The sequence below is a fragment of the Osmerus mordax genome, chromosome 5, assembly GCF_038355195.1.
Source record: "Osmerus mordax isolate fOsmMor3 chromosome 5, fOsmMor3.pri, whole genome shotgun sequence".
Taxonomy (NCBI): Eukaryota; Metazoa; Chordata; class Actinopteri; order Osmeriformes; family Osmeridae; genus Osmerus; species Osmerus mordax.
The window spans coordinates 13,147,306-13,162,687 of NC_090054.1; the positions used below are offsets into that span (position 1 = coordinate 13,147,306).

Genomic DNA, 15,382 nt, shown 5'->3' on the forward strand with positions numbered 1-15,382 from the left:
GTTTAATCAGACATGATTTACTATGAAAACATAAAATATTAAAAAAAGATAGATCTCTTATGCAAACAATTGCAGCAAACCTGGATTACAGATTATTTGTATATATGTAAAGCCAGTCACAGTTTTGGTGACCTCTTAATATCAGAACAATGACAGCCAAAAAATCACTGGTCAATCTGTTTCAATCAGATTTGTGAAAAGTGGTTGCAATTATTATGTGCACTGTAAAACTTTACTCAAGGAAATCTAAAGAGCCAAATACTTTTTTCTCACCTTGGTGTCAAGAGTGAATGTTAATACCGTAAGATGTGGTCTTCATTTGAAGTACTTTCCTTTGGCAGCTTTGGATTCCAAGTGGATCATTACAGACACAGCTACATTTAAGTTGTCTGACCACTATCCCACTTTCCATTCATTGTCCTCACTTAATTTCCTGATAACCTGTTAATTTTATTGTTTTTCACTTACATTACATGATTACTGCAATGACCTGGGGAATCAAATCACTTAATGCATTACAGAGGATGAATTATTGAGGCCAAGCTGAGGCACTCGTCCTCCTTTAGTCAAATGACTGTTGATATTTTGCTTTTAATTTAAGCAATCTAATACAAGACTCATTAACGTGCCAGTAGATTAACTCATTCGAAGCAGAGGTTATCCTCCTCTTAATGCCTGTTCCATGGAAGATAATCCGAGTTAACTTGGATTGGAGGCCTACAATGAGATAAGCAGCAGATATGAAGAGATGGCCAAATGAGGAAGATGTGTCTGGAACCTGTGGTGCCTGGCTTTTGTTGTCTGATTCCACAGGGATGACTTTAATTCCAGGACCTCAATTTGCTTTATTGGTTAAGCATGTTGGTGTCAGTGATTATCTTGCAGAGTATGAGGCAAACATATACCGTTTTTTGTTGTTGTCAACATTTCAAATATGAAAACTGATATTCATGTACAGGTACAGCATGAGTAAATTGTTTTGTTGCGATGAAAGGAAATGGCAAGATAACAGACAGAAGGAACATGTCATCTCTGCTCACACTGTGACACACATTTCAGGTTCCAGACTGTCATCTGCACCCTACATCCCCACGACAACATGAGTGTCTTGTTAGCACTGTATGCGATCGTCAGATGTGAATGACCCTAATCAAGAGTGAATTACTCTATCAAGGATCCAACCAGGCATCTGTCAGGCTGCAGGAAGGTCGTCGTGGAGCATATGCGTTTCGTTAGTTAGCTGAAGAGCAACTGTTTGGCCTAAGGGAGGGAAGCTAAAACTGGCTACTTCTGTTGGACTCAGAAAACGTATGCCACAGTCTCAGTCACAACATGGACAAGATTAGTGGGACCCATGTCAGTGGAAGTTAGGAGATACAATAATTAGTGTTTGCTTTTACATGTTTAAATTGATGCTGCATGAACTAAATACATCAATGTTTTATCAACTCAAAGTCACCCATTGAGCGCTGTGGAAATGTATTGGTTTCGTTGGTGAGTACAAGGTAGCCCGAGAAAGAGTGTATGTCAACATGTTGCTGATGTGGAAATTATTTTGGGAATGACATACAATCAAGAAACTCAACAGTAAGTTCAAAGTAAAACTCAAAAACATTATGACACTGTATACACTGTATACAACAAATTAATTACATATACATATATTGTTTTATGAAAGTTCCATTTAATTTCCACTAAAAATCTAGTTCCACAAAAGAAGTTCCACCAATAATTTATAAAAAAGTGCCCTCTAGCTTTATGTTGACCATTTATCAACTGATGTTACAGTACAAGCCACATTGACCTGAGCGGTGGACTGAACTCCCCCTCAGGGGGGGGTGCAGGGTTAAATTCATTGTCATTAATTGTGAATTAATGTTTGCATTTTTAAACCGATTTTCTTCTTATTTTCCTTTTCCCCTCTTTTCCAATCTGTTCTTAGCCTCATTTGCTCTAATCCTGACACACAGTTGGTGGCACTGGGTACAGCGGGCACGCGCCTGTAAGTCACACAGAAGCAAACCTTAAAGGGAGGCATTACAGTCCTGGACACTTTCCACACATGACCCAATGACCCTCCTCCTCCTGCCCAAGCCCCCAGCCCCCTCCCCCCTCCCCCCTCCCCCCTCCCCCCTCGCCTGTAACGAAATGGGAGGAGGGCTTGATAAATAGTCCATGCTCATGGTGCAGATTTCCATTCAATTGGATGAAACTAGCTATTGCTTTAGTGATGCTTCTTATTGCATACTTTCAACAGCCCAAGACACTGCTCAATATTTGATAGAATTGCTGATAGAAATATGCATCCTGAAGGTATTATTGCTTAACAGCCCTCTGAACCTGATCTGGGTCTTCTGTTACAGAGGGGGCAGAGGGTTTCAGCTTGCTTACCATCTCAGCCCAACACACACACACACACACACACACTGTGGCAGCAGAATGAAGACAGATGGGGGGTACGAGGGCCACTAGTCTTGAGGTACAGAGGAGGAGGAAGAGGAGGTTGTTTTTAATCATGAAATGATAACACAAGACATCTGCTGCTCCCAGTGAGGCAGCGCCACGCGCCCGCCCTCACGTCCATGAGGAGTGTGCCAGCCAGACACCCTACTTATCAAAGGAATTGCTCAATTCCTCTACGTTTTTAGACACCCAAAATCTTTATCCCCATCCAATCCCCATTCCCATTCTTGATTATATGATGCAAATATTCTTATGGACACTAGAGAAATAAATGACTAACATTCTGTTGCGTAAATAAATCCAAAATGTCACAGCCTGTGGTTTCTTAAGATGAAAGCCATTAAACCCATTTTTGGGGTCAAAAAGGGGACGATACTTCCACTTTTTCATTCTTCCTCATCGCCCTCCATATGTCTGATTTGTCACCATATGTAACAATCCCCTCAAAATCCAGCAAAGGGGCAAACAATTGTCTTTTATTAATCCATCTATTTTGAAATTGCAGAATAGTTTAATCACATTCAGATTTGATTTTCATTTTCAATGTAATACTCTTAGGCTTCTCCCTATCACTTTCACCAAGCCTACATCCATGTGTAGCTAAATCCTTCCCCCTGAATCACATCAGACATTGTGAAGACATTCTGACAGTCAATAAGTTTCCTTAAGTGTATTTCCAAAAGAGTCTGTGTAAGATCATGTATTTACTACAAAAGGTAGGGTTTTTTTTCGGTCCATTTTTACATATAAAATGATATTGATGGCAGGGGATCAGAAGGACTGACCGGTGTCAGTGAGGAACCATGTAGTGAGCAGATCTGCGATGGGACCAGACCCTTGACTCTCCATTGTGATGCCCCAACAACAAACACCCAACTCCCTGTCCAGCTCTGCCCTCAGAGCCCACTGAAGCACATTTTAGAGTCCTTAACACATTGCGGACAACGGTTGACCGTCTGTTTGTTCCAACATTCCCTCGCAGAGAAGTCCTGATTAATCTCTCCATAATTGACTAGATGATTCTTGACTTAACACACTCTGAATAGATGGTGAGAGACAGAATAGAGGAGACAGGGTGCCATCACCCTATTATGATCTAAGTCAATGAGACAAGTTTCTGAGAGAAGAATAGTAACAGTGGCTGAATAACTGAATGGGACACATTTTATAGCGGAGAACTGGAGAGTGCTCATTATGATGGCTTCTACTCTGAGCAGTAAGAACATGTCCTCTTACTCTCTGAGCAAGTTTTCATTTTAAGCAGAGATGCTTCAAATCAGATTCAGAGATAGTTTGGAATAGGAACCATCTGTTGTGACCCACACAGAGAAAACTAGTGAAACCATCTTATTAATGGGGTTCTGTTGAGGAATGTAGAAGAGGCATCATCTCAATTCTACGTTACTGTTTTAGGGACATATTTTTTGTCAAGTTTGGAACAATCATGCCACCTGACATCTAGATGTGGGGTTGTGACTGGCGATTTTGTATGGCTGGATTCATTGTATTTAAAATGCGTTGTTCTTATGAAAGTGATATTGGCCTACTTAGTTGATTACAATAGTTTTAATGGATCTCTCAGTTCCTTCTTAAATGAAAGAGGGTAGATAAATTTGACTTTTCACCAGAGTCTTGTCATTTGTCTTCAGGTTTTGAATTTAAAGGAATACGACCAAGACAAAACCCATTTGAGTTCATCAGGAAAACCACTGGTCATTTGGCAAGAATATGGAAATGTACTGGGAAATATAGTAAATTAGCATATGCAAATATCTTGTGGCACGCGTACCCCACATGGCCTTACAAGCGTGGTGTGACGGTTGGGGTGTCTGTACAGTATTAACTTTTAATCATTAGCCATTATTACTAATGCCACCAGACACACTTCTCATTGTTTTGTTTTGTTAGTGGCAGACTTCCTGAGTGTGTCATGTCTGGCTTGGCCTCACTTTAAGGGTGAGATTATAAAATGCAAATTAGGGAGAGTCGTCCAGTGAAAGACTGTACGCCCAGACTTCCAGACTACTAGGGGTCATTAGAGACCCTTTCTAATTGACAAAACTTTAATCCCACTCGAGGAGTTGTTTACATCACTGAATTAGGTTAATCTATCCCCATCAATTTGCATATATGTGCATTTTTGAATAATTACTGGGCCAAAGTAGGCCTGCAATGGCTGGTTTGCGGGTGGATGACGCGTGTCTATTATGCCATTGTCTCCAGTAAACAATAGACCAGCAAAACAATTAACAACAAAACCAAGGAGGGCTAGTGTGTTGGCTCTTTTGTGTCAGTGACCCCGGGCATTATTACCGACTGGAGGGAAAATTATTTGACTGCAATTGCTGATATCGCTTACACAGCCCTATATACATTGAATTATGACATCATTAATGAAAAAGGAAATAATTTTGGGATAACAAAATGCAATTGTTAAATTGGCAGATAATTTTTTTTACAGACCATTGGTAATTTATTGCCCAATAAGTGTCATTGTGTTCCTGGAGGAAATAAACTAACATCTGATCCAACAAATCTTTTGTAAGTACCGTTGTACTCTCGGAATAAGTGCGTCTTTAGCCTTTTCTTGAAGGTGGAGAGACAGTCAGTATCTCTGATGGAGGTGGGGAGATGATTCCACCATTGGGGGGCCAGACAGGAGAAGAACTTGGGTTGGGAGCGGGCGTTCTTGAGCGGTGGGACTACCAGACGGTTGTCAGAAGAAGACCGTAGGTGGCGGGTGGGATTATAAGGCTGGACAAGAGACTGGATGTAGTCAGGTGCAGTCCCGTTCACCGCCCGGAAGGTCAGTACCAGGGTCTTGAATCTGATGTGGGCCGTGATGGGTAGCCAGTGGTGGAGGGAGATGAAGAGCGGGGTAACATAGGAGCGTCTGGGTAGGTTGAAGATCAGGCGGGCTGCTGCGTTCTGAATCCACAAGGGCGGGGTGTGCATGCTGGGAGACCAGCGAGAAGCGAGTTGCAGTATTTCAACTTGGAGAGTGCTTGGACTGGCAGCTGGGTGGAATGCTCAGACATTTTAATTGGTATTTTGTCAAAATAGGGGCCTATGTTCTTTAACAACATTTCATATAAACAAGTTTAGAATCATGTATAAATCATACTGTAGGTTATTAATCTAATAATTTTAGACCTCTATTATCATGATAATAACTATGAAATACATCCAGGTTAGGTGTCAAATTGTAAGTTTCATTAATATGTCCGTACTCTAACAACGCATATTGACTATTCATTACTGATCTATGGCTCTTAGAGGACCATGTCTCTCCAGGGACACAGTAGCAAGCCGCTTTCTGATGCTATGTGTCATCACCCCCAGAAACAATAACCGTACATCTCTGTGTTCGCTCACCCTCTGCACACAGCCCTACGGTACACTTCAATGGTGCATTCCTTTTTAAAGAATTTCATTAAGAGGAACAACATCTACCTAAAGGATGCTTGTAAATCATGCATGAAAGTAGTTCATCTTATCTTGTGTGAAAGACTATGAACTGACATATCAGTGCCCATTCCAGAAATGAGGAAGAGCAATGAAGTGCAATACCACAACCACAAAACCCTGTGACCATGTGACCATCACTGATGCTGTTCTCTTTGCTGATGATTGCCATCAAGCTGTTAGCAGATGCTGCCAAAGACCCTCAGTGGAATGGAATTAAACAATGGTGTGCTTACAGAAGACAACAGAATTGATTATGAACATAAAGTGAAAGTTAAGATTAAAAATTTTAAGATACGAAAAGCTCAAAAATAAGACTAAAATCTGACAGAAATCTGGATCTGGATAAGCAGTCTGTGGTGAGGATCTAAATGTAATATCAACATATTATTCATCCCCCACAATCAACGTTTCCTCTTCTAGATATAATTGTAATCCTGGTTCAGAATTAAATACAATGTATTTTTATTTCTCATTTTGTGAGAGAACAGCAGTCTTATATTAATAATATACCCATTGCCATTTGCAAACATACACACAAGTACACATAGTGACAATCCACAAACACTCATTTATTTTTGAATCCGGATGAGCAAGAACCCAAATTTTGATTGAAGGCCTAAGCCTCAGCAGTCCTTTAAAGAATACAAGTCAAACTGATGTTGACATTTTACGTACCCTATGTAAACCTGTCTAAGCTCAGCAATCATTGTAGCTGCGCCATTGTTCCATTATGAATATATCAAAGATTAGACTGGAAAGGGGCATGAATAAATTCTGATTAAAAGTCACATTTATTTTGTACTTTGCAAGCAGAAGGTTTTGCATGTGTGCTTTTTGTGCATGTGAGAGTGTCCATGTGTGTGTGTAATGTGTGGTGTGTGTTGTACAGGAGTTTGGCCCAACTATGGCCTCTGCTCTGTCTTTAACATATCCACATCAGATTCTTACTGGATGGACATTTTCCTGGAGATAAACATTGCTGGAAGGGGAGTCATGACAATCTTATTGTTACTGGATGTCGCAGGGGTGTAGAATAAGCTTTCTTACAACATGACTTAACATGTCTTAAGATGCACATTAGCAAAGGCATTAAAGACTTGTCCCAAAGCAGAAGCAACAGGATCAGGGACTCAACAGAGTCTCCTCCATTGGCTGAAGGGATAATGATCCATGTGCATCTGCAGTGGTGGTGTGTCATGTTCTTGGTGATGAACCAATTCTGAAGAATCCTAATAAAGAGGCTGGAACATCTGGACTGGTAGCACAGTCAAGCTGCTTTTACACGACATGTTTGTCGAGAGAGAACCATGAAGTCACACCCTACCCATACCCCTCTTCCCCCATCCCCATACCTCAAAGTATTTGTCCCACTGCCAGATGTGACTTGTTGGAGTGCAGGGAGTCCATGGTGTGGGCACGACTGACAAATGGTTAAATGTTTAGACACCACACATTATTGTCTCCTTAGGTCCTCCTCTTCTGTTTTCTAATTGGCTCAATAAAAAAAACGCGGAGCATTGGTTTTCTGTCTGTGAAGAGAGTGTCTATAGGCTACAGCCACTGCCAGTATTGATGTCAGTCATAGTTTTGTCAAAGTCATTATTGGAAAATTCAAAACCATAAGTCCTGGAATTGTGCTTGACTGATTTCAAAGGGGTGTATACTTGCATTGTAGTTGCACTTCCAAACAGCTAACATTATCTGTATATTCTGACCTCCTCAATACAATAAAGGAGAATACAGACACATTAAACAATGTGCAAAACTGTAACACCAAACATTGTAATTATGTTATATTTTACATTATGCCATCATAAAACACTTTGAAGTTATTGTGCATTGTTTAACTATTAGGTAAACAGTTATTTGGTTATAAAATATTATTATAGGCATAACCTACAGTATACACTGTGTGAGACCGCTCCTACAGTGCTGATACTAAACAGGTTCACGTGCGACGTGTTACTCAACAACCCCTGTGGGTAACCCCTGAGGAAATTAAAGCAAATAATGATTTTTGATGTCACATCTTTAAGAGATTAATAAACTTAGCGGTTGAGAATTGACAGGAAATCTCCTCAGAAAATAATGATCGGAGAAACATTTACTGATTAGTTTAATCCAAGATAATCTGATCTGATGACACCATGCCTTGTAATCTGGACCTTCATGATAATGTTTTTCCTTTCCCTTTTTTTCCTTATTTTTCCACAAGTAAAACTAATAACGCGAGTTTAAGGGTGCCTTAATTTTAGATTAGGTGTCTCTTTTAAAGAGGTTTTTGGCCACGAACCCTGAAGCAATACAAATTAAACTGAGCTAAATTAATATAGCCTATAACTCAATTACCTAAAAGTGTTTTGTTTTTCCGGTGTGTGCTCATAATGTAATCCTACCCAAATTGGTATGCGAATCATTAACTAAACGGGAAATTCAGGTTTGTAAGAATCAGCTGTTATTGTTAGCACTATTCAGGAATTCGGTTCGATTGGTTAGCTTTAAAAGATAGGCCCTACCTAGGCTACACAGTTATTTTAAATATATTGTGGGACATTTGACCACAATTAAGACAATGCGTGAAGTCAATTGTGTTTATATTGTAGGCCCAAGAAGGCCTACCAAATTTGCGTCATCAGAATCATAGGTCTATTTTCGTTTCGAGGTTTATGGTAATGTTGGTCTCAGCATAACATTGCTTCCTCTGCATTAGCCTTTTGTAGTTTTAATTCTACACGTGATAACACTATAATAATGCCTCTTCAATCTACAGAAAACCGTGTTTTGTGAACCCGAGTCTTCAGCCTGCCTAATTGATCGGCCTATATTCAAATTAAATCAAATCAAATGTAGGCCTATTTGGATACCTAGCTGTTTTTACAAGCAATGTCATAGAGGACTTCACATACGCCCATAGAACTGCCCCTCAACCAACCTGACCCCGCAAGGAAGACAAGGAAAAACTCCCATAAAAACGAGAGAAAATAGGCTAATATTAAACGAATGTGATGTGTTTTGTTTAATTATCTTGTGTAAAACGAATTTTCTTTTCTAAAGGTTTGAAATCAGAAAGAAGATAGGCTTCCTCCTTTAGTGAACAGTTATCGTTCTTCGCCTATAGCCTATAGGCTACATTACTAATTCTGATAGTAGAATAACTTGGTATATTAAGAATTAAGAATAATTTCTTAATTGCTTTTACATTACGAGGCTTCATTTTTGCCGAACCCTCAGAATTAAGGTAAATTTATAAAGTTCACTCTGTCCACTTCAAAACAATTAGGTTTATCTTAATATCTTTTCAGACAGGAAATTTGGTAGTGGGTCGGATTACGAAACTCTAATTACAACGAGAGATTTTCAGCACGTTCGTTGGTTCAATCCAGAGTGAAAGTGTTCTTCGAAGGCCGTCATCTGCGCTCTCCATGCCCTCGTAGCCAATAATGCAAGCCCCAAATGGCTGGGGTCCCTCTCACACTCACTCACACACACACGCGCGCGCGTGCAAGTGTGGCAGTTGGAAGCGATCGGAAAATCTTAAACAGACTATTTTGTTTTATATTCGGCCAGTCCAGTGGGTTAAGGTTGCCACATTGTTAAAGGTTAATATCGCTATAGGCCTATATCGTTGTGTGAAAAGGGAAAACATTTCCTAAACAAAATAATTTTGTAGTGAATTAATTCATTTATATTGACTAGAAGGTCTTAAATTAAAACATGAGGGTGATTAGCCTATGTTAGGTCTAATCAATCACCAAACGTTTTGGAAGTTGGGCGGCCCATAGCATAGGCTACAATAGGAGAGATAAAAGTTGCAACATTTTGACAAGGAGGCCTAAGATCTTTTACCTCAAGATTAGGCCCAAACAATCTATCACATAGCCTAGGCCTATTTCAAATTGAGGATTTTAGTTAGATATAGACCTACTTCCAAGAATATACACACTGAAGTAGGCTATATGCTATAGCCTAGTAGCTCATGTGTCAAATATATGAACTTCAGGTTTCCCGCAAAACATATGTGGAAATTATTATTTGATATGAGTTTAATAGCCTATCAAATATAACCTAAATAAATTCATAATTTTTGAAGGCTGACTCACTTGAGTTCTTCAGATTTATTTGGTGTGTGCACAAGGCGCCATAGCTACCATAAAATAGGATATCATTATAATATTAAATAGACCATAAAGGTTTAATTAATAAAGGGAGAGTACAAACAATTAGTTAAATAATAACAATTACATTTAATATATTACTATAGAAAACTGATAGCATAAACATGTTTTGATTACAAATGCATACTTTAACCTATACCAACAGGCCTACATTAAATAAAAAACTAACAGCAAGGCTGCACTAAAACACATATCTGCCATAATGTCAAATGGTCTACAGTCAAACGTTTTAAAGCATTTTAAACCATGCATATATGCCCATATTGCTTAGACGGCATGCCTATAAGTGACATTCGCCATCGACAGAGAAAAACACTTATGACCAATTCTGAAGGGGAGGGGGAGAAAATCCTTATCGGATTTGAGAGAAAATTGGTGGCAATTAATCCTTTGGGATTGAAAAAGGGAAACGCCTCCTGGACTGACGGGTGCCACATTTAATCTCTGATTGGACGTTGGTGGGTTATCCCCGGGAGACGACAGGGATAAATTGTCCCTCCTTATGGTGTCTCCCGCCTCATCCTCCCAAACTGCAGGAGAAAGAGAAAGTAGCGCTTTACAAATGTCAACCATGACTGGAAGAGATGATGGTGCGGAGGAGAAGCCCAAAGTCAAAATGCTGTCTCCAGCTTTTGGAATTGATAAATCACGACTTCATGGATCTGGATTCAGGTCTAAAGGCTTTGCAATAACCGATTTGTTGGGTCTTGAATCTGATCTCCAGTCTCGCCCATCTGGACCTGGATTAAGTGCGAATGGGGATGTTCAGAGCGCGGGGATCGGGGGATTCCATTTCACTGGAGGATCATTGCCGCTTGGTTTGGGGTTCTTGTGCAGTTTGGCGGCTCAACAGCCTCCGGGGGCGCCGTGCTTCCTGCCTAATCACCTTCCCCTCCTTCAGTCCCGGTCGGATACCCATTTCATGCATAATTTGGAGCAACAAAGAGTTGCTTACTCTGGTAAATATAATTTATTGAACTCTTTGTTTACAATATGAAGACAGTGGGAGCTGTCCACTCATGATTGAAATGTATAGGCTATTGCAATTGATACCCATATTACTCTGATGCTCATTAAATTTGAGCATATTCATTCGTAATGTTAACTTTTCGTCAGTCAAATGTATACATTTAGAAATCGAAAGAATTAAGTCAAAGCTTGTTAACTGTAAGCATAGCATTGAAAACATTTGTATTGCATCGTGTGTAATAGGACTAATATTCATTTGTTCATGATTTTTAGATGATGAATGTCTTTCTGGTGATCGAAACGACTCGAAAAACTCTGTTAACTCACAGAAGAGAAAGAAAAGGAGGCACAGGTTGGTACATTTGGCTAAGGGAAAGCTTTCCTCTAACATTAAACGTAGGCTAGTAAACAAAGTTAATAACTGCCTCAAATGAACGATTTCTGAAATGTTATATTTCTTTACAGAACCGTGTTTACCTCACATCAACTTGAGGAGCTCGAGAAGGCCTTCCATGAAGCACATTATCCGGACGTTTATGCCAGGGAAATGTTAGCAATGAAAACAGAGTTGCCAGAAGACAGAATACAGGTATTTAAACATTTTTGCCCGCGCTTATCAAGAAATTGGTATAGTCTAACAAAAAAAAATATTGGCCAGGCCTATATATAGGCTTGAATTAATTTTTTGCTATATTGTAGGCTATGATTCCTTCAGATTGTCGGTAAAATAGACTAGCCTATCAATCAAATATCAAAGATCATATATCCAACATCTTGACAATGTTTTAAGGTTTGGTTCCAAAACCGTCGCGCCAAGTGGAGGAAACGTGAGAAGTGTTGGGGTCGTAGCAGTGTAATGGCCGAGTACGGACTCTACGGGGCAATGGTGCGCCACTCCATCCCTCTGCCAGAATCGATCATCAACTCCGCCAAGAGCGGAATGATGGGTTCCTGTGCTCCCTGGCTTCTAGGTGAGCCAGCAGGTTGTTTGCTTTAATAATAATATATGACTCAAATATGTATTCAACCACTTGAATACATAGCTGAGGTGTGTTTGTATTTGTCAGTTTTCAATTGTTTTCTATTGGCCCTGAGGCTATCACCCAGACATTGTTAAGGGTAAAACTATACAATCAACCTTTAGAAATAAGGTTTGAACCATTAGTAGTTATGTAAGCTGATGTTTGAAACCCTAAATGTTTTTTTGCTGGCCTGAGAATCATTCTTTATCGGGACCTTTTTCAGATGTCTATTCAATTGGATACAAATAGTTATTTCCTTAGTGTAAGTTATAGGCTAGTTTAAAACTTAGCAATTTTAGTCTTAATGTTATAAGGCTGTCTAACGTTCTGGTATCCACATTACACAGGCATGCACAAGAAGTCCATGGAAATTGTGAAAAAGTCCCCAGGATCGCCAGAATCATCTCACTCAGAATCTTACGCAGAGGAATCAAAAGGAAATGACAACGACATGGCTTGGGCAAACCGCGCCAGTGCTGCAGACGACAATGAGGACATGGCGATTGACCTATCTAGCACTTCCAAGCAGGACAGCAAGAGCACTTCGAAGTCATCACCACCGCCTCAAAGAGAATCAAACAGTGATTCAGACGAAAGCTAAATATAGGATTTATAGCCTACATTGTTGTCCGTTGCACACCAGGAGCTCTCGGACTGACTGCTCATCTTGAGAACAATATTCCAAAGATGTGCAACGGTGCAATCATTTAGGGATGCACAGTAGCCTACAATGGGCTTGTTGTCTTCAAACTGTTTTTAATTATTTTATTTGAACGTATGTTTTATAACATGTTTTATTAATAATATAAGAGAATATTTAATGTTGAACTCCCTGTACAGGACATCATTGCTGTTAATATGACCTTTTAAGAACCATAGAAAGAAACTCTTTGCATTCATATAATTGTAAAAACAAGAGACAGTTTGAACTATTTAACACAATTCAATTACATACATTTTGTTGGTTATAATGCATATTTACTGCAATATAATGGACCAGCTCAATGGCACATGGTTATCAGGCACAATGTGACACTTTCTGTTGATATTGAATGTACTGAAAGTTTCTACTGTTTAAAAGCAATTTCAGCAACAACAAAAATCAACTTATTAAAAAATATTATTTTGCAATGATACCTGTGTATAACATTCCCAACTCAATCAATTGAAAGTCAATATGAATCACATCACAGACATGGTGCAGTCTCTCTCTCTCTCTCTCTCTTTCTCTCTCTCTCTCTCTCTCTCTCTCTCTCTCTCTCTCTCTCTCTCTCTCTCTCTCTCTCTCTCTCTCTCTCTCTCTCTCTTTTACAACGCCTGTGAAAGAGAACAAGCTCCAGGGAAGTTCTATTAGGATGAGGATTGCAATGAAGGAACACGAAGGCATCCTTTGGTAGTAGGGCCTATTTAGCCTATACACCGAAGAAACACAGGTCACAGATCACAACACAAAGCTCACAGCGCTAATGGTGAGGTAGAAAATATATTGCCAAATTACACAAATAACGGCCACATCTGATGACACACAGGGTAAAGTTGAATCATTGGGAGATTTGTGTGACTATCAGTATATTAATGACACATAGTGATTCTGGTACAAAAGTGAGCTAAATGTCACCTTCATTGTTGATATTTGTTATTTGTTTCTCATCTTATTAGAGTGACGACAACCAGACATTGTGCTTGATGCTTACAGATGCCAAACTTGAACATACACCAATGCAATGGTACAATGCAACAATGATTCATCTCATTATTATGGCCTGTGTAGCTATTGTATAAGCAGTTCTCCATGACTGTTGCCCTATTTGGTTTATAAGATACACAGGAATATCTGTGTTTTAATGTCTAGTTTAATCTTTAAAACCCTCAACATAATCATGTATAATTCCCACTTAATGGTTCACAAATCTTATAATTGCTTCTCTAGCCACGGCCCTCTATTTCACAGTTTAATCTAATGGCTTACTTAGATTAAGATGATATTGTTTTGGGATTAGAATGTTTTGAATAGCGATTGGTAAATTTCAAAATTAAATTCTATGTTGATTCGAGACCAATAATGTTTTTTTCAGTGATTATATTATTCATCCAGTGACAAACAACAACACAATATTACCAACGGCAGGGTTCATAAACAACAGTGCCCACAGCAACACCTGTGTTGTGTTATGAAAATGTGCGCGATACAAGATTAATTGGAATTTGTTTCATAAACAGCATTACTTATCAGTTATTACAGTCCACAACAATCCTTATATGTCCCTAAGAAGTCCCTATGCTAGCACAATACACAGCATATCTCTTATTCTTGACATCCCTCTGGTTATGAAATCAAAAACAATTAGAAGACAAAAAAAGTTGTTGTAAAAATTATTAAGTTAAGTTATTAATAGGTACTGCTATAACCAAACTGTGTAATGCTTACTGAACCAATCACATCCCACATTTTGTTTGATTACTTTTCTTATGGATGGAACAAACAGATTAGTGGCAGACAATGAAAAATAAAAGCTAAAGAGATTAGACACACCTTATTGAGGGGTATTTGCAAAAATGGGGGGTATTAAATCTATTAAAATGTCATCAATCAGATGTATTTATTTAAAGGCCTGAGCATGTTGCCATATCCAACCCAAACAGAACAACAAACATGTTGCTATACAGGCTTTTATTGCCAATTAACCTAGTTTATTAACAAAAGACTTAACTGATAATGATTGTTGTTCTTTTGTCAAACAAGAGCCTCTTCAATGGGTCTAACCTCATTCAGTTAATAATTTACAATGATGTTATAATAATACATGTTCTGTTAAAGCTCCCTTCTTCAAAAATAGGAATGGTTTTGCAGATAATGTTAAAACACTGAAATAAAGAGATTAGAACCAAGAGTTGACAGGGCTTGTAAAGTTGGGTCTTTGTCCAGGTTGAATTGAAATTATGTCATTTGTTTACCACTAATCCAGATGAAGAGATAGAGATTTCATTCAGGATTACGTGAGTAATTTCAAACCTTCTTGATGATCCTCTAGGAGGCAGCACAATTCCTGAGTTTGAGAGATTCTTTAGCATTCATTGACTGGCTTTGAACTCATATGATATAAAAGTGATTAAAGGGATTTAAATGATCAATACAGTAAGCTTTAAAACAATGTGTGTAGGCTATACAATATTCATTGTGCTGAAAAAAAACAAAACATTAAATAAACTATTCAAATTGTAATTCTGTGACAGTTTGATGTCAAGTTAAATCAAGATTACATAACTTTTGAATTCCATTTGGAC

At 38.8% G+C, this 15,382-nt stretch overlaps 1 protein-coding gene across 1 annotated transcript; it reads left to right on the forward strand.

Annotated features, from left to right (window-relative positions):
- Positions 1-10,677: 10,677 nt before the first annotated feature.
- Positions 10,678-12,698, forward strand: vsx1 (visual system homeobox 1 homolog, chx10-like). Its single transcript, XM_067235688.1, has 5 exons — positions 10,678-11,065; positions 11,349-11,427; positions 11,541-11,664; positions 11,866-12,046; positions 12,445-12,698. Exons 1-5 carry the CDS (start codon positions 10,678-10,680, stop codon positions 12,696-12,698), a joined length of 1,026 nt encoding a protein of 341 aa, XP_067091789.1.
- The last annotated feature ends 2,684 nt before the right edge of the window (positions 12,699-15,382 follow it).